An 18,451-nucleotide genomic window follows, 5' to 3' on the forward strand; every position below is an offset into this window, starting at 1 on the left:
GAAATTCGAACTCAGGTTCTTATGTCTTCACAACAAATGCCCTTACCCACTGAGCCATCTTCACAGATTCTTTTTTAATTTTATTTTTAAATAAATCTATCTGTGAGTCCTCTAAACTGACTGGTGGCTGCCATGCATTCTACACAAACTGGCTTATGCTGGTCCGGCCTATGGTTGCTTGCCCTCCTGACCTGTCAGGTCAAACTCTTTTCCAGAAGACTTTCCCGGCTGTGGGGACCCCTGGTTTTGGGAGCCTGCTTGACCTGATTGGCAGTCCTGGCGTGCCGGTTCAATCCCAGCCGCTGGTGCCAACTCCAGACTTGCCTATTCCCCGGGTTTCGCGTGGCTAGAAAGGAGCCTTTGAAGGATGCAGGAGTTGGCAAACGGGAATTCCTGAGGGGCCTGGGATGCTTAAAGCCGAACTCCGTAGGGTCTGGGTCCTCGGCAAGCCTCCTTTGAGGGGCGGATGGGATGTGGTTCGAGCGTGGGGCGCCGCGCCTAGGTGGGTGGCGGGGCACGTCTCACAGCGAGGCGCCCCGCGTGCGTCCCCGCAGGAGAGCCTGGGTGGCTGTGCGCCCCCCGTCGCGCAGTGCCGGAGGGAGGGTCCCCCGCGGGCCCCGCCCCGCCCCCGCCGCGCCTCCTCCGGGCGGGATAATTGAACGCGGCGCGCAGGAGCCTCGCGTTGACTGCTCAGGCCTGGCCAGAGCGTGCAGCAGCTGCCCTCCGCGCCTTTTGTCCGCCGGCCGAACTCGCCGACCCCATGGAGCGCCCCGTCCCGCTGCCGCTGCTGCTGCTCAGCAGCTTCTCGCTGCTGACGGCCCGAGGTAGGGGCGCCCCGGGCCCACGCCCCCCCCCCCCGATCCCCATCCGGGCCCCGCGCTCCCTGGAAGTTTGCAGCTGTCGGTTCTCCGAAGCGCGTGCGCTGCGCCTCGCTGCGCCCCAGCAGTCACCGCATGGCCCCCAGAGCTGCGTGGAATCCAGGCCCGCAACCTCCTCTCCCCAACCGCATTTCCGGCTTGGCCCTAATGCTCTCCTCTAAAACAAGGGGGACTTGTTTTAAATTCCTCCATCTTCCAATCAGATCCATCGCAGCCACATTCTCTGCTGGTGGAGACAGCTAGAAGACCGCCCGCAGGGCCATGGGGGTGGGAAGCACTCTGCCCTGGAAGCAGCTTTTGTGCGTCTTTCCCACCGCCTCCAGCCCCTACCCTCGGATGGGGGATGTTGCACCCATCCTGCTCCTGAGCAAACATACAGGAAGGCAGGAGCAGTAAGTTCAGGGATGGGGACGGAAAGAAAAGAGAAAATAGAGGACCGAGAGGAAGGTTTTGACCACCTCCTTCCTGCTGGGCCACAGGAGTGCCCTCTAGCAGTTTGGTGGCCCAGAACCACTTCCCCCAACCCAGAACCTAAGAGTGGACTAGAGTCCGCCTGGCTGTGCTTTTCTCAACCCATAATCCTCCAGGCCCTGGGGGCAGGCACTTCACCTTTACATCGGAAAAGCTGTGCGGCTTCCAATCTGTACCTTTAACCTCTGTGATTCCGGGGCCACCAGCCACGCCTGGCTCTCCTGAGTCTTTGTTTCTGCAGGGGCCCAGCTCCAAACCACCCTTGCAATCTCTAATTCTTTATCTGCGGGTTAGTTTAGCTTCTTTTGAATTCTCTGATAGCTACGCTCCTGGTCAAGAAGTCAGGGGTTGCAGATAACTGCAGGCTGGAGTTTCAGGGAGAGGCACAGGGAAGGGAGAAGGGGCTGGCTGGTTCTGCATCCTGGAGTTCTGGCTGTTCTGGGCACTGGCTGCAGCCTTGGCACATCTTGGGTCCCTTCTCAGCGTAGGAGACAGGGTAGGTAGGCTCTTAGCCCGCTCTTCTTGCCAAGAGCTTTGCAGCCCCTCAGAGCTTATGGGGGGCTTCTTGGAGGAGGCTGTGTGCTTGGACCAGAGATGGTGAGGTGGGTGTTGGCCAGAGAAGACATGCCAGGGAAAACCAGAGAGGATTTTGATTTACAGGGGTGGAGGGGGTGGGGGGACACATTGTTGGAAGTGGAAGGGACCTCTGATACCCACATACTGCACAGATAAGGAAACAGGTGGAGAGATGTGGGGCCCAAGGCCTCCGTGGCAGTTCTTTCCTGCCTACTGTTGAGGGAGTGTTTTTACCTGCCAGTGGGTGCTCAGGATTGTGTGTGAGCATCGGCGCTTGCTAAGCTGGAGTCTCTCAGTGCTGCAAGCATCATTTATCCTTCATAGAAAAGCTTCGACCTGAAGCCAGCCAGAACAGAACATCTCGGGACCCATTTTGTTGGGGGTGCTGCCTTGAGTTTGGTCAGGTCGGTTTGGTGTGGTCTTGGGAAAGGGTTAGGAACTGCTTGGCTCCTTCCTGCAGCTTCCTGTAGCCCTATAAGGTCAGGTGACCCTGCACTCAGGCCCCAGAGAGCTGTGGGGTTGGCAAGAAAGCTGCTATCTAATAAAGACCTTGGAGAAGACAGACAGTGTACCCTGTTGCTAATCCGCTGCCATTCATTTTGCCACCAATGGGCTATGTGGTCACCTATATGCAGCGGTCCCTCGTCTTTCCTCCATGGTTGTCCTGTGACTGATCTGTCCTGTTGGGCTTGGCTGCTCTGGGCCAGCTGAGGGTGTGGGGAGGGGGAGGCGTTGGGAGAAAACCCTTGTGTTTTCTCCAAGGCTTTCTTGGCCTCTGGCTCCAGCCTGTAGTTTCCGACTGATTAAAAGAAAGTCCTGTTGGGAGGGAGAACAAAGGCAGAGAGCACTTGGCAGAAACATGTGGCTGTGAGCTGAGCTCCTGGAAGTTTCCCAGTCAGGAGGTGGAGACTGGAGGCCGGAAGAAGGAAGATGAGACTGGGGGCTGGGGGACCCTGGAGCAGCACCGAGACTTCTAGCACTGCCTTAGACTTCTTAACTCTGAGCTGCATGCTCACCCCCGCCCCCTCATTGTGCTGCGGAGGGCAGGAGGAATCAGGGACCCAGCTACTTAGCACACTCATCGGGATACTTGGGTACCTATTGCTTTGGAAACCAGTTTTCGTATCTACAGAAGAATCCAGCGGGATGGCTGGTTGGTTCCCTGTTTGTGAACCGAGATAACAAACTCCTGCTTGTGAGGTTGCCGGAAGGGTTAAGGAAGAGAACCCGGGACTAAGTAGCATCAGAATTGCTCTTGTGTCTTTCATGTTCATGCTTCCAAAGTTCTGCCAATACTGAACTTCAAACCCTTCCTGAAGGAGGCTCAGCAAAGCCCTAGACTGCAGCCCTCACAGCCAGCCCTGGTGGTGAAGGTCCGCAGAGGCATTGGCTAAATAGCTGCCTAGGGACAGCTCAGCGCCAGACACTGAAGTTTCCCAGATGTGGCAGGGGATGAGACAAACTCGGCCCTTTCCCTTCATGTGGTCCAGAGCTTCCAGGAGATCCAGATAGATGAGCCAAGCCCTACAGGCAGGGTCAGGGGAGACTTTCTGGAGGAGGCATCGTGCAACTGTGGAAGAGAATCCGCCTCACCATTCACGGGAAGGTGTGGGTTGGGCTGGGAGGAAAGTGTGTATTTCCAGACAGAAGGAAGGGTCTGAGCAAAGTCCTGCCAGAAAAAGAAACCATGAGTATCTTAGCTACTTTTCAAATGCCGTGACAAACAAAACTCCATACCAGGGAAAATTATAAAAGAAAGCATTTAATTTGGGGATCATGGTTCCGGAGGGTTAGAGTTGGTGGCCATGGTGGGGAGCATGCCTAACACAGTGAGAACTTGCATCTGATCCACAAATGTGCGTGCATGCATGTTTGTGTATGTGTGTGTGTGTGTGTGTGTGTGTGTGTGTGAGAGAGAGAGAGAGAGAGAGAGAGAGAGAGAGCGAGCAGGTGAGCAGGCTAAGTGGGAATGATGAGAATGATGTGGGCTTTGAAAACCCAAAGCTCACCCCTAGTGACACACCTCCAACAAGGTCACACCCCCTAATCATCCCCAAACCGTACCACCAACTTGAGGACCAAGTATTCAAATATATGAGCCTGTGGGGGCCCTTCTCATTCATTTCACCACAATGAGATACCCAGGAACTTACAGAGGCTCTGCCCTACCTTTGTGCCTGGGGAAGCACCCTGCTTGTAACTCCCTGAAGGCACAGCAACCTAAGCAAAGGGCACAGTGGACAGGCAACCCTGAAGATAACGCGTGAGAGTCTACCAATGCACTTTATTCTTTTAGGTTTATTTATTTCTACATTTTATGTGTATGAGTTTTTTTGTTTTGTTTTGTTTTGTTTTTGTTTTTGTTTTTTTTTTTTTTTTTTTGGTTTTTCGAGACAGGGTTTCTCTGTGGCTTTGGAGCCTGTCCTGGAACTAGCTCTGTAGACCAGGCTGGTCTTGAACTCACAGAGATCCGCCTGCCTCTGCCTCCCGAGTGCTGGGATTAAAGGCGTGCACCACCATCGCCCGGCGTGTATGAGTGTTTTGCCTGCATGCATGTACCCCATGTGTGTGCAGTGCTTGCACTGAGGAGGCCAGAAGAGGGCATCAAATCCTCTGGAACTGGTGTTACATTTGAATGATTGTGAACTGCCATATGGGGCTGGGACCTAAGATCCTGGGCAAGAGCAGCCAGTGCTTTTAACCTCGAAGTCATCTTTCCGGCTGTACCTGCCCCCCAGTACATTTTATCCAACAAAATATTTGACTTTTGTGGAATTTCAGATCATAACAATTTGATTAATAGCTGCTTTGATGTACCTGGTGTGCGTCCAGTTTCTTTGAAATGATCTCAGCTGTGGCTGTGTAACAAAATAAGGTGGGAGGAGAGGAACCTTTTCCAGTGTATGGGTAAGGCATCCGCCCCAATCAGGGCAAGCAGGGCTGTTTCATAGACTGGCCAAGCCTCACCTCCTTCCAAGGCTGGGTCAGGGATGGAGCAGGTGCTTGGCATACTCCAGTGGTCTGTATGTGTCCAGGACTTAGATACAGGGGCTCAAACCCCAGCAGGAAGCAGGAGGCAGCTGGTCGCAGTTCTGAGAGTGGCTCCAGAGGTAGGTGATCCAAGCCTGTATTTCCGAGTCAGCCTCCTTCACTGTAGCTACTACGGTTCCTGTGGCCGTTAGGTGACATAATTTTGACAGTTCTATGAGATGGGTGGCCCAGTATTTTTCCTGGGCCTCTTTTTCCTTGTCTTGTCACCTACTGGAATTAAGATAGACTGAGTTTGGCCACATGCCTTGCCTTTTCCTTTTTGGCTTAAAATTCTCTTGGGAGAATTCCATCACTAGGAGTCAGTACTGCCTAGAGTCTGGCTGAGAGTGGCCGTGCAACACTATTCTCTGTGCACAGTGGGATTCTTCACACTAGCCCTGCGCCCCACTTCACTTGTAGGGCCTTGTTGCACATCAGATGCCTCCTCACGGAGGAGACTGTCATTGTTCCCGTCGTACAGGGGACGTAGAGGTACCCAGAGACACGAGATCCCAGCTGGCCCGGCCTACCATTTCAGTCCTAACAAGGATGCTCAGTGGTCTCCCCTTTCTCCAGTTAACTCTCCATTTCCTGAATTCCTGCTTCATTGAGGGGGTGGGACTTCCTCTGGGATTTTATGGTGGATTTATATAGTGGAACTTTAGAAGCTGAGCTGGGTTGAGGTAGGTCCAGTCAACCTCTCTGTTTCTTCCTGAATCCCTTCAGAGCCCATGTAGAGTTGCTAGGGTCTCACGAGATTATTTTTCTTTACTCACAGACCTTAAGTAGGGGCTGTTGCAAAGTTGCATTGGGACAAAGTACAGAGTGAAACACAGCCTGTCACCCCCCCACACACACACCCCACCCTACAGGTGTTAAGTTCAAGTATAATCACTTGTGCTAAGTGCTGGGAACTTAAGAGAACAAAGAGACCGTACAAGGCAGGAAACAAAGCTGCTCTGAGCCTGCATGTTCCAGCGAGTCGAGGGTGGTTAGGAGTCCCTGGAGGGAGGGCTGTTGGCAGGAGTGCATTGGCCCAGGACCACCCGGCTGCAACTTCTAAAGGTCAGGTGTGAGGACACATGACAGGTAGCCAGAGAGGTGAAGGAAACCAAGGGGGGAATAGGCCCTGGAAGCTCAAGGGACCCTTGGGGCTGCGTAGGATACTGTGGAGGGGTCAGAGGCGAGGATGGCTGAGTGCATGCTAGCCTTGGCACACGAGGTGGTTGCCTGGGCTGGACCCGCTCCAGGGAGCTTCAGGGGGAAGATAATTCAGCTTCCCAGCTGTGCACTGCACATGCTCCCTCCCTTCTGCTGCCTCTTGGCTGCTCCTCTACCTTAGACCCTTGTGTTGTCTGTGACATTTCCTGGGCGTGCATAGTCTGCTCGGTTGGGTTTCTTTTTTAATTTATTTTAATTTTACGTTCATTGGTGTCTTGTGTGCATGTAGTTGGTATGATGGTGTCAGAATTTATGAAACTGGAGTTACAGATAGGTGTGAGCTGCTGTGTGGGTGCTGGGAATTGAACACCAGTCCCCTGGAAGTGCAGCCAGTGCTCTCTCCGGCCTTATTATTAATATGATTATTAGCGTTATGGTTTGTTTTTTTCAGAACAGGGTTTTTCTGTATGGTCCTGGCTGTCCTGTAACTTACTCTGTAGACCAGGCTGGTCTTGAACTCAGAGGTCCACCTGCCTCTGCCTCCCGAGTGCTGGGATTAAAGGTGTTTTGTCACAGCAATAGAAACCCTCACTAAGACACTCCCCAATACCAGGATTACAAATGCATGGCGTGTGTTCAGCCTTTTGTGTGAGTTCTGGGGCTCCAGTTCAGGTCCATATCCTTGCATAGAAAGCCCTTCACTGACTAAACTATCTCCCAGCCCCTTGGGAGTGTTAACTCCTGGAAGAAAGTTAGCCTGATGCCCAGGGGCCAAACCCTTGTGCCCACTGCCACAGCAGTTCTGTGGGTCAGCGCCGTTTTCTACAAGAGGGATTTGGGCCAGGTGATGAGGAATACGCAGTTCCTATGAGAACAGCTGCCCTATTTGTTTGATTTTTGAGAATTTTGTTTTAATCTTTTGGTCCTTTCCCCAGGATTACCTCCTTCACCTGCCCATGCCTGCACGACAGGTTGAGGAAATGAGGCTCCAGAGGCTAGAGAGCTATGGCAGCTTGTCTGAGGCTGTGTACTGTTACCTTACGTTTAGATGGCATCTCACTATGTTGCCCAAGCTGGTCCCCATCTCCTGGACGGTTACGGATTGTTCTAAGTCGTCTGGGTGCTGGGCTTCAAACCCCGGTCCTCTGCAAGAACAGTCAGTGCTCATAACTGCTGAGCCATCTCTCCAGCATGGAGGATGGATGACATCTGCAACTCACAGTGTTGCTTGCCTTTGGACCGTTTGGCTGAAGGTCAGCTGTATTTAGCAGGAGAGTTTATTCTTGGTTTAAAGTGTTAGCTACATATGGGCTTGTCACACAGATAGCAGAGATAGAGGTTAAAACTAGTCAATGGGTGGTATTTCTCCTCAGAAAAGACAGACAAGCGTGACGTGAGAGAAGGCCGGAATGGCTGGAGGGCCCTGCTCAGGGAGTGTGGGCGAACTGATGGACAAACTTCGGAGCTGCTGCTGGAGGCTGCCTCACAGAAGCAGCGGTGATGGCATGGAAGCAGAATAGCAGCTAGATCTTGCGGGGACATAGGAAGGAGAGGAGACCCTCACCCTGGAGTCTGGCTGAAGCCTCTCGTCAGCTGAGAAGCCAGAGTTCCAGCGGATGCAGTTGATACTCCTTTCATTGCAGATGCTTATATCTTCAAGTGAGATGAGCCAGGCTTAAGGCCTGAGCAATATGGAGTTGGGTAGGGCTTCATTCCTTCCCCCAGGCTGGGCCTGGGAATCTCAAGCAACATAAGGTGGTTTACAGTGTAGCTGTCCTGTCTGTTTTCCCACATCCCCGTGGGCTAGACTCTTATATCTTATATAACTGTTGTGATCCTGTCATGTGCCCCTCGGGTAATCATTTAGGATTCCTAGCAAGCCTTTGAAGAAAGTAGCTTCAAAAGCCACAAAGATGATATGTGTGACTCTTAGAAATCAGCTAGCTCACGTCCCTCAGGGAGCCCACGCCCTCGCTTGGCTATGTTTTCCATTCTGAGACTCTCCTTTGAGACGCCCATCCCCATGTGCTTGGGTGTGTCTTATCTTTCTATGTGAACAGCCCTCTTTCTCTTAATCCTCATACAAGGCTTGTTTTTTAAAATACTGATTAACCCCCGATTCTGGCCAGTCTTGAAGTTCCGGCCTGAGCTGAGGTTCCGGAATGCTGCAGACATCAGTGGGGAGCTTTGCCTTCTGTCTCCCTCCCCAATGCCGAAATTCTTATAGGCTCCAAGTCGCTCTTCTGAGGCAGCAGAAATGCTGCAATGCTAGAGGTTTGTGTGCAGGTTCAGGTCCCTTCGCCTCTCTGAAGGTGTTATCAGTGGGCCTGTGTCTGACCAGCTGTGGGCCAGATGCTGTGGTGCGCTCTTGGTACCTGGGAAGTGTGGGCGTGGGTGGGATGTCTTGCTCTCTAACTCGCTGGTAGACGCTGAGAAGTTGCTCTGGGTGTGATGTGAGTGAGCCTCATGGTGGAGGAAGGGTAGGTACCTCTGTGGGCCTCGGGGAGTCCCTAGATCTTGTGCTGGGACCGTAAGGCACAGGATGCCAGTGTTCAGATAATGACATAGTAACTTGATCTCCCACAGCTGAGCAGGCGTGGTGGTCAGGCCTCTCCTCACTGCCCTGCTGGAAGCCAGGGTGCAGTGAAGCCCCCCATCTGAACCACCCTGAGGGTAGAAAGAAAAGTTAGTTTGAGAAATCGAGTCACCAGACTGTCTCACAGGAATAGATAGCAGCAACGTGGTGGGAAAGCAAGTGGATTTTACATGGTCAGTAATTAGGGGTCTTTGAACCAATCTGGTTTGTTTTGTTTAGATTGACCAGGAACTAGAAGCTCTTGCCCGATGTAGTTGGTTCTAGCTACCTCAGCTTCCCAAGCAGTAGCTGAGTTTATAGGAATGTGCCACCATGCCTACATAAACCCTATTTGTTTGTTTTGAGACATTTTCACAATGTACCCCTGGCTGGCCTGGGACCCATAGAGATCTACCTGCCTCTGCTTCCTGAATACTGGGATTAAAGGTGTGTGCCACCCCCATGCCTGGTGAAAACACTCAATTCTTTTAAGGATTGATTTGTTAATATTTATGTGTATGAGTGTTTTGCCTCAATGTGTGTATGTGCATCACATGAATGTCGAGCCCAAGCAGGCCAGAAGAGGACATCAGAACCCTTTGGGTTGGAGTTACAGACCGTTGTGAGCTGCCATGTAGGTGCTGGGAACGGAACTGACTCTGTGAAAGCAGTAAGGGCTCTTAACTGCTGAGCCATCTTTCCAGCCCCTAAACATTAATTTGTTTATCAATGAATGTTTTCATTGTGGTAAAATGTATATCACGTTAAATATTCACCCTCTTAACTATCAGGTGTGTGCTCCACAGATCCCCAAAGAGAATTCTCATCGCTGTGCAGACGTCACTACTGTTTATCTCTAGAATGTTCTCATCTTCTCAGACAGAAATCCCATACCTGTTAAGTCATAATTCCACTCCGTCCACCCCCACTCCTAGCCCCTGGCAAACAGCTACTTACTGTCTATAAGTTTTGTTTTTTTTTTTTTTTACATTTAAAAAAGCGTGTATGTGTATGGGTGGCCTGTACAATGGCGCATGTGGAAAGGTCCGAGAACATCTTGCCCGAGTCTGCTCTTTCCTTCCACCATGAGAGTTTCGGGGATCGAACTCGGTCTTCAGGTTTGGCCGCAGTCACCTTTACACTGAATCGCCTGCTGACCTTGTCTATGAATTTAACTTTCAGGGAACTTCCTGGGTGCCCTTGCTTGAGCACCAAACCCACCTCCCTGATTTTATTTGATTTTCGTAAGGAGGATATAGCTGGTTTATCTAAAAAGGAAAGAATGTGGAGGCAATAATCTACCTTTCTAACTAGGATGAGAGTATGTTGCAGGGGAGGTGTGTGTGTGTGTATGTGTGTCCGTGTCCATGTGAGCAAAGAAGTGTGTGTGTGTGTGTCCATGTTTATGTGTGTGCATGTGTGTGTAGGTGTGTTTGTGTGCTTCAGCCAGCCTGGCTCTGCTCTACAGAACCTATCTTGCACGGGACACACACATTTTATTTAAAGACCAGCTTGCTACAGAGGATGCCTTTGCTGGCTGGCATCTTGAGCTGTGACACCAGGATGTGCCCCAGGATGTCTCATTTCACCAACCTCTCCTCTTCCTTACCACTCAGTTTTCCTTTAATGGGTAGGGAATGGCTGGTGCTGAACCCACTGGGAAAGTAAGACCCATCTCCAGGGCTCAGAAGTGGTGATTCCAGGCTCTCTGGCACTTGCTGAACTTCTAGCCAGTCTTACCTTGTCTGTGACCAGCCCTAGCCTAGGAACCTTCCCTCTGTCTGGTCTCTCCCTCCACCCTGAGAGGAACCAGTATGAAGTCCCTTTTGAAAGGCAGGACATCCTGCCCAAACAGCCACTCTGTATTTGAGGGTTGGTCATTCCTGTCAGTTCCTTGTTCTTTTGGAGTTAATGCTTCATGAGCCTCAGTGGGTGTGCTGGTCAGTACAGGTGCTGTGGGCACAGCAAAGGGAGGAAGATGCATCTCTGCCCATGAAAATGGTCCAGTTTGGTGTGGGGGGGTGTGGGGGAGCATGGGCCAGGGGGCAGGTGCATGTAGGGTCTTGGTGTCTGCTGGAACCTGGGCAGAGATGGCCCCATGCTGCTTTGGGTCAGTGAGGTGTAGCTCCAGCTGCCAAGGGGACACTTTATTTAGCATTGTTTTTGTTCATGGTGACTTAACTCAGTTCAGCTTCAGTTCCTAGCTCTGTTTGAAGACCTTCCTTGCTGTGACCATTTGGTGGCAGAGCACTGAGGGTATCTGAGAGAGACTAGTGACTATGGGATGGGGGGGGCAGAAGTAGAAAGAACCCACACAGATGGACTTTCCACAGCTGCAGGGCAGTGGCACTAGACCCAGATGAGGACCTGGAGGGGTGCTGCTGCAAAGGTGTGCCCAGGAGGGGAAGTCAAGGCAGTAGCTCTGACCCAGGTGTGCCCATGCCAGCCTCCTCCACTGCCCTCATTCAGCTCCCTGAGCTTCTGCAAACCCTTCTAGACTAGCATGGGTCCTCGTGGGCTCCTTTCCAGCTGGCCTGGAGCTCCTGGTACATCCTTAGACAGACAGCTCCACCTTGATCAAGGAGCCCAAGAGCTCGGGCCAGTCATTGCAACTCCGGGTGACATAGGTCATGCTTGGCAATCCCCGTGGCCTCACTATTCATTTAACTATGGGGCTGGGTTTATAGAGTGCTTCTTGGGTAGTGATCTGCTGTGTGTTCTCAGTAAACGCTACTGTCCCTGGCCTGGCTGTGTTCCTCCCCAGGCTCTAGCCAGAGCAAATAATTGTGGCTTAGAATGAGATTTCTAAATCCTCATGTTCTACCCAGGTGTTCTGCTGGGTTTGGGTACACCTTCCTGAGAGAGGGAAAAGTTAGAAGTTACGTATCCCTGGGGGGGAGGGGTCGGGCAAACAGGGCAGGAAGTGGTTGCAGCTTCTCATGTGCTGGACTTGAGATGACAGCGTGATGTTCAGAGCTTGAGGGATAGAATGTGGAAACTGAGTGGAACATTGTTTGCAAAGACCATGGGCCCAGGCTTGTTTCTTGCAGCAGATGCTCCTCTCTCCCGCCCTGGCTATCATCTAGCCTGGCCTTGGTCCCTGCCTGACTCTTCCTGGTCTCTGAGGGGTATATGGGCACCGCTCTCTGGCTTACAGGACACCTCAAGCCCAAGGGGGGTAAGCTGACCCCATGCAGCTTCAGGAGAGCCCTCCTCCCCCAAACCTTCAGACAGTACTGCTCTGCGGGTGTCAGATCTGGGACATTTAGCTTGAGAACGTGTGAGCCACATTCCAGGGACCTTCCAAGTTTCCACACTGCCTGAAGTTTTAATGCCTGATTGTCTTGCTGAGCACAAGGTTCAGAGTGTCCAAGATCCCCTAACAGGCAGCATTTCAAAAACACATTACAGGACTCATAGTTCCCACCCACCCATTCAGAATGCGGTGGCGCTAAGAGCTACACCCAGGACCAGCAGAGGCTCCCCTCTCGCGTGTGACAGCAGGCATCTATCTAATGATCACTTAACAAGGTGCCATACCACTGTTCAGAACATCATCAACTCGCTCTGCCTTCTCAGAAACCGCAGAGGTCTCATGAGCTCTGTTTTAACACAAATAAGCCATGGATCAGAGGGGTGAAGTGGCCTGGCCAGGGTGACCAAGAGAAAGTTCCTGTACTAAACCCCAAGTCTGTTTGGCTCCAAAACTGTGACCCAATCTTACTCTCATTTTTCCTCCCTTTGTGTGTATGGGGGGGTTGCTATATATCCTGGACTAACCTTGAACCCAGACTTGCAGAAATCCTTCTGCCTCAGCCTCCTAGCTCATTATCTCAACTCTTTGCTTCCGTGTCACAGTTTTTGCCAAAGGATAAGGGCACAAGGGGGAGACGTACTGTCAGGATGTCTGGTTGAGAGAGTGTATTAGATCAATGGAACGTTAGAAACAGTGGGATGTGCCCAGGGTGAAGGGCTCTGAGATAGGGGTGTCTGTCAGTTAGGGTACAACCTGGGGTGTCTGACAGTCCAGGTACAACCTTGATATCAGTCTTCATCTTCTGCCTTGTTGAATGGGTGAACGGGTGATTGGAACATGTCAGGCCTGGCACCATAATGTGGCCCTCACTCTGACACTCTTGTTCTGCAAGGCCTGTGACTCTGGAGGGTTTGATGTCTGAGCTTCAGCCAGCAGTGAACTAAATGTCTGTAGTCACTAGACAGAATCCTGGGTCTGTGGAGCGAGGACCGCAGAATGGGAGTGGGCTGAGTCTTTGGCTCCCTGCAGATTGTCAGACCTCACTGTAGGACAAACCATCCCTTCCTTACCCAACCCAGGAACACCCTCTGGGGCTCACGGGAACCTGGTAGTTGTAAGGAAGGGATGGACACATCTTTCACTGTAGAACACAGTTCAGTGTTCTCCAGACATCCTTAGGACAAAGGAAAAGCCCCACATTATCATGGTAGGAGGGCGTGTTTGTGGCTCAAAGTGAGGGCCCCCTCTTCCTGGCCATGTGGGATGATTCAGTTCAGCTGTGCCCTCACCATACTAGGCTGAATGTTTCTGGAAGGTTCCTCCTCTTCCCTCTCTGAGGCTTAGGAAGCCCCAGTCTCATTCAAGAGTAATCCTCCTTCTGGGACCACCGCCAGGGCCCACCTTAGAAAAATATTGAACTTGAAGCCCTGGCAGCTATTGGTGCTGAGAAACTCTGCTAAGCTGAAGGGGTGTTGGAAGGCTGATAGTGAGAAAGTGTGATCTGTCTCTCTCCTCTCTCTCTTTCTCTCGTGTGTGTGTGTTTGTGTCTGTGTATATATCTGTGTGTTTGTGAGTGTGTGTATATGTGTAAGTTTATGTGTGTGTGTTTGCATATATGTCTTTATATGTGTGTTGTGAGTGTATAAGTGTGTGTATGTGTCTGTGTGTGTATGTCTGTGTGTATGTGTGTGTTGTGAGTGTGTGTATAAGTATGTGTATGTTGTGTGTGCATGTATGCTCATGGAGTCCAGAAGACAGCATTGAGCCCTGTCTTTAGAATATCATTTGCCACCTTTGAGATGGGGGTCTCTCGCTGGCCTGGAACTCACTGAGTAAGTTAATGGCTGACCAACAAGCCCTCCTGGCTCCACCTGTCTCCATCTCCCTAGCACTATACAAGCACATGTCACCATGCCCAGCATTTTACATGGGTTCTGGGTGTCAAAATCAGGGCTTCATGCTTGTAAGGCAAGCATTTTACTGACTGAGCAATCTTCTCAGTCTTCATAGTGTCTACTTTAAAAAAAAAAAGATTTACTTTGATATAAATAAAGTTATGTGTATTTGCGTGTGCATGGGTACGTGTGCATGAATGCATGTGCCCGTGGAGACCAGAACCTCAGATTCCCCTATGAGCTATGATGTGGGTACTGGGAGCTGAACTCAGGACATGTAAGAACATCTGCCCAACCCTCCTATGGTGTCTCCCTCCTTTATAAAAATTTGCATGTATGAATATGTATATATGTGCAGCATGTATATGCAAATGAGCAAAGGGGCCCAGTTTCCTGGAGCTGGAGTTAGAGGTGGTTGTGAGTCACCCGGTGAGGATGCTGGGAACTGAACTCCGGTTCTCCACAAGAACCTTCAGTACTCTTAACCTGTGAGCCGTCTCTCGAGCCCCTATGGTGTCTCTTAAAGCTGACTTTTGTAAGGTCCTGACAAATGGCGGCCTTCTACCTAGCAACCAACGCTGTTGGCACTGATGTTTCCTGTCCTGTAGGTCTGGGGCTTCATGGGCATCTATCTTTTATCTGCCAGTAGCAGAGGGGGCACAGCCTATAGTGAGACCAAAGAGCTGATTGGCACAAGGACCTAAGTTTCTGGCTCAGTCATTTGCTGAGGGCCTGGGCTAGCTGCTTGGCAAGACAGCTTTTACTTCTGAATCTGGTACTCTGTGCCAAGCTACCACTGTCCTCAGCTCTTTGGTCACTGTTTCTACAAAATACTGTTGTCCCTTAGGGCTGAACTCTCGCCAGCTTTGGTTTCCTCATCTATATGCTGACGGTGGAAGACCCTCCCCCAGCTTGTATGAAGACTAAATGAAAACCTGGAAGTGGGCTCCAGAGGCGGGTCCAGAGATGGAGGATTCACCACTTTTTGAGGCTCCTCTTCCTGTCTCCCCTCTGGAGGAGTCAGGCCCTGGTTGTCTCTTGAGTGCTAGGTTGGTGGTGCCCAGCCATGCCCGGCCATGCATCTGTCAGGAGAACTTACCTTTGTTCTCTGAGTCAGAAAAGCCTGTATGCTTGGGTCTCAGCATTGAGCTTGGTGCTTTCCGAGCTGGCCCAGGCCAGTGGGAGGAGTATGGTGGATGCTTCCGTAGTTGGCATTCTCAGGATTGGCTTATAAAGTGATTAAGAGTATGCTGTGTGTACTTACTGCCCTTCCAGACTTGGCCTGATGTTGTAGTTGGAACAGCAGGAGGCAGATTTCCCAGTGACAGGGCTGAGGTGGAGGCTACAGAGGCAGACATCCTGGTGACATGGCTGGGGTGGAGGCTACAGAGGCAGACCTCCTAGTGACATGGCTGGGGTGGAGGAGGCAGAGGCAGACATCCTAGTGGCATAGCTGGGGTGGAGGGTACAGAGGCAGACATCCTGGGGTGGAGGGTACGGAGGCAGACCTCCTGGTGGCGTGGCTGGGGTCACCCACCGGCTGGTTCTCTTCCCTACACAGTGCACGCAGAGCAAGTCTCCATGGAGGATTGCTGTACAGACGGGAATCAAATGGCTAACCAGCACAGGGACTGCTCGCTGCCGTACACCTCAGACTCCAAGGAGTGCAGGTACGTGTGCCTCATGTCCAGGGTGTGGATGCTGGGACCTGCCTCCCTCCTCTGCTGCTCCTTCCTCTGTGCTCTGAGCCCTGCATACAGAGCTTGGCCCGTCCTGGGCTGCCCTGTGATCACTGGAGCATCCGTTGCTCTTCCTGCAAAGTGAGATGATCCAGGTGTGCAGCCCGGTCTGCCGCGGCTGTCTAAGCCTGGATGAAGTCACTTTCCCGAGTAAAAGGAAGGCCTGTAGTAGAGTGTCAGGTGAGACCATGTGACTCTTGAGCCCTTTCCCAGACTCCGAGCACCGGAACGGTTTATCCACATAACTCCTCTGCTCATATCTCGTCTGCTCTCTCTAGATTAACTCAGGTTAACTCACCTAAGAGTTCAGAGGTTTTGTCCATAATCGTCATGGGGGAAAGCAGGCAGACATGGTGCTGGAGAAGGAGCTGAGAATCCTTACATATTGTCTCACAGGCAGCAGGAAGTGGTCTGAGACACTGGGCATGACTTAAGCATATATGAGACCTCAAAGCTCACCTCTACACACTTCCTCTAACAAGGCCACACCCACTCCAGCAAAGCCACACCTCCTAATAGTACCACTCCCTTTGGGGGTCATTTTCTCTCAAACCACCACAACGGCCTTGCTCCAAATTCTCTTATGTGGGGTAGCTGGATCCTACGGCAGTTCTCAGCTCTTTAGGAATCACCATGCTGTTTTCCAAATAGCTATCCATGCTTCTTTCTTCCCGCTGGGGACAGGTCTTCCCATATCTCCTTTCTCATCTTTATTAGTGTCTTAGCTACTTTTCTGTTGCCGTGACAAGACAGCATGATCGAGGCAGCTTATAAGAAACTTAGAAGAGGGGCTGGAGAGATGGCTCAGAGGTTAAGAGCACTGACTGCTCTTCCAGAGGTCCTGAGTTCAATTCCCAGCAACCACATGGTGGCTCACAGACATCTGTATTGAGATCTGGTGCCCTCTTCTGGCATGCAAGCATACAGGGAAGGAATGTTGTATACATGATAAATAATTAAATCTTAAAAAAAAAAGAAACTTAGAAGAGCTTAAAAAAAAGCTGTTATTTGGGTTTACAGTTCCAGGCAGTTACGGTCCGTGACGATGGAGCAAAGAAATGGTGGCAGCAACAGTTGAGAGCTCACATTTTACACCGACAAGTAGGAGGTAGAGAGAGAGCTTGCACTGGGAATGGGGCAGGTCCTTTGAAACCCGCCAGTGACACATCTTCTGTCACAATGTCACGCCACCTCATCCTTCCGAAATAGTTTCAACAACTGGGACCCAAGTGTTTAAATATATGAGACCTTAGGGGCCATTTCTTTAAAACCACCACCATCAGCACTGGTTGCTTTCTCTCTAGTGGCAGGGACACTTAGTGCAGTACCTCTGGTCTGCAAATCCAATGAAGCAGGTAGGAGACTAATGGCACAGTGTAGACACATCCATCCCAAACCTGGAGGGTGGCTCTGGAGTGACACAGGAAGCTGGTCCAGGCTTCTGAGCTCTGGGAAGAGGAAGGGCTGGCCAGGGCTGCAGTCCATGGGCACAGGCAACCTGGCTGGCACAGATGGAGGCCGGGAGGCCCTACCCTATCTTGCAGACAACACAGATTAGGTGGCCGGTTCTGTCCTTCCTGGCTCTGGCTTTTGGTTACTTTGGTCTGGACGAGAGCCATGCATGACACCCTTCCTTCCCTGTTGCCTGCAGGGCAGGCTTTCTGGCCCTGAGATGTCACAAAATGTGTTTGTGTCTAGGGAATAGACCCTGGCAGGTTCAGGTTCTTCTCAAGTCTCTGTTTTCTGAAGAGCTTTTCGTAGCCAAGCCTCTCAGTGGCAGGAGGCTGGGGCTGGGGACATCCTGGTTGCTGCTGTCTTTCACTCTGGGTCCTTCAACAAACTGTATCTTAAGACTGTCCAAAACTTCTCTGAGCCTGGAAGATGGTGCTGAGGCTGAGAAGAATTGAGCTAGGTGGGAGGGGAGGAGGGTGTAGCCTGGGGCCTGCAGCAGGCTGCTTTGTTTGTAAATAGGTGAGAACATTCTTTAGCCAGTCTTGGCCAGAGGCTCTCAATTTCAGACAGAGCAGTGTCTCTGGACTTCCACTCCAGACCCCATGTAGCATTTGAGCTTTCTGACTAAATGCCTACCAAGTGCTTCCTATGGGAGCCGGGATATGGGGGCTACTCCAGAGGATGTCGTCCCTTTCTTTGGGCTTCTGTTCTGAGTTGGGCTCCACCGGAGAGTCCTGGCGCAGCTTCTGCTCTGCCTGCAGGATGGTCCAGGAACAGTGTTGTCACAACCAGCTGGAGGAGCTGCACTGTGCCACGGGCATCAACCTGGCCAGCGAGCCTGATGGCTGCGCAACACTCCACAATAATAACAGCCTCGAGACCATATTCGTAAAGGTGAGTGAGGCCGAGGCTCACCCAAGGCCACCCTCCTCCCTGTCCATCATGTTTACCTTGCCTTGTGAACAGCAGACCACTTAGGTGTCTTCCCTTCACATTTAGCGGGTAAACCTTACTAGCCAGACTTCAATAGGAAAGAGTGAGATGGTGAAGGCTCAGCCCCATCCTGGGGAAACAGGAAAAGCCTGAGGATTGCTCTGTCCCAGCCTTTAGATGGAAGGCAAGACAGAGCAGGGTTTTCTGGAACCTTCAGAATCTTCTCAGTTTGGGGTAGCCATCCCCCTATTGCCTAGGAGGTCCAGATGCATCTCTGCACTTCAGGTGAACTGAGGTGCTGGACTCACACAAGACTACACTAGGGCCTCTAATGACATGGGACTCCGGAGTTTAGAGAAGCGCACACTCCAGTGGCTTCTCAGCAGCCTTGTCAAGGACTCAGAAGGTATTCTCCATGGTACATAATCAGAATAAGTAGCATGATCTTTCCTCTTTTTTTGGTTTTTCAAGACAAAGTTTCTCTG

General features: G+C 51.4%; 1 protein-coding gene across 2 annotated transcripts in view; it reads left to right on the forward strand.

The window, feature by feature from the left end:
* The first annotated feature begins 655 nt into the window (after positions 1 to 655).
* Fbln1 (fibulin 1) overlaps positions 656 to 18,451 on the forward strand; it is a 77,377-nt gene continuing 59,581 nt past the window's right edge. For both annotated transcript variants that reach the window (XM_057791752.1, XM_057791753.1), the window contains exons 1-3: positions 656 to 824; positions 15,404 to 15,512; positions 17,795 to 17,927. In XM_057791752.1, the coding sequence (XP_057647735.1) occupies positions 761 to 824; positions 15,404 to 15,512; positions 17,795 to 17,927 (306 nt within the window). In that variant the 5' untranslated portion in view covers positions 656 to 760. The remainder of the gene's footprint in view (positions 825 to 15,403; positions 15,513 to 17,794; positions 17,928 to 18,451) is intronic.

The sequence above is a fragment of the Chionomys nivalis genome, chromosome 17 (assembly GCF_950005125.1).
Source record: "Chionomys nivalis chromosome 17, mChiNiv1.1, whole genome shotgun sequence".
Taxonomy (NCBI): Eukaryota; Metazoa; Chordata; class Mammalia; order Rodentia; family Cricetidae; genus Chionomys; species Chionomys nivalis.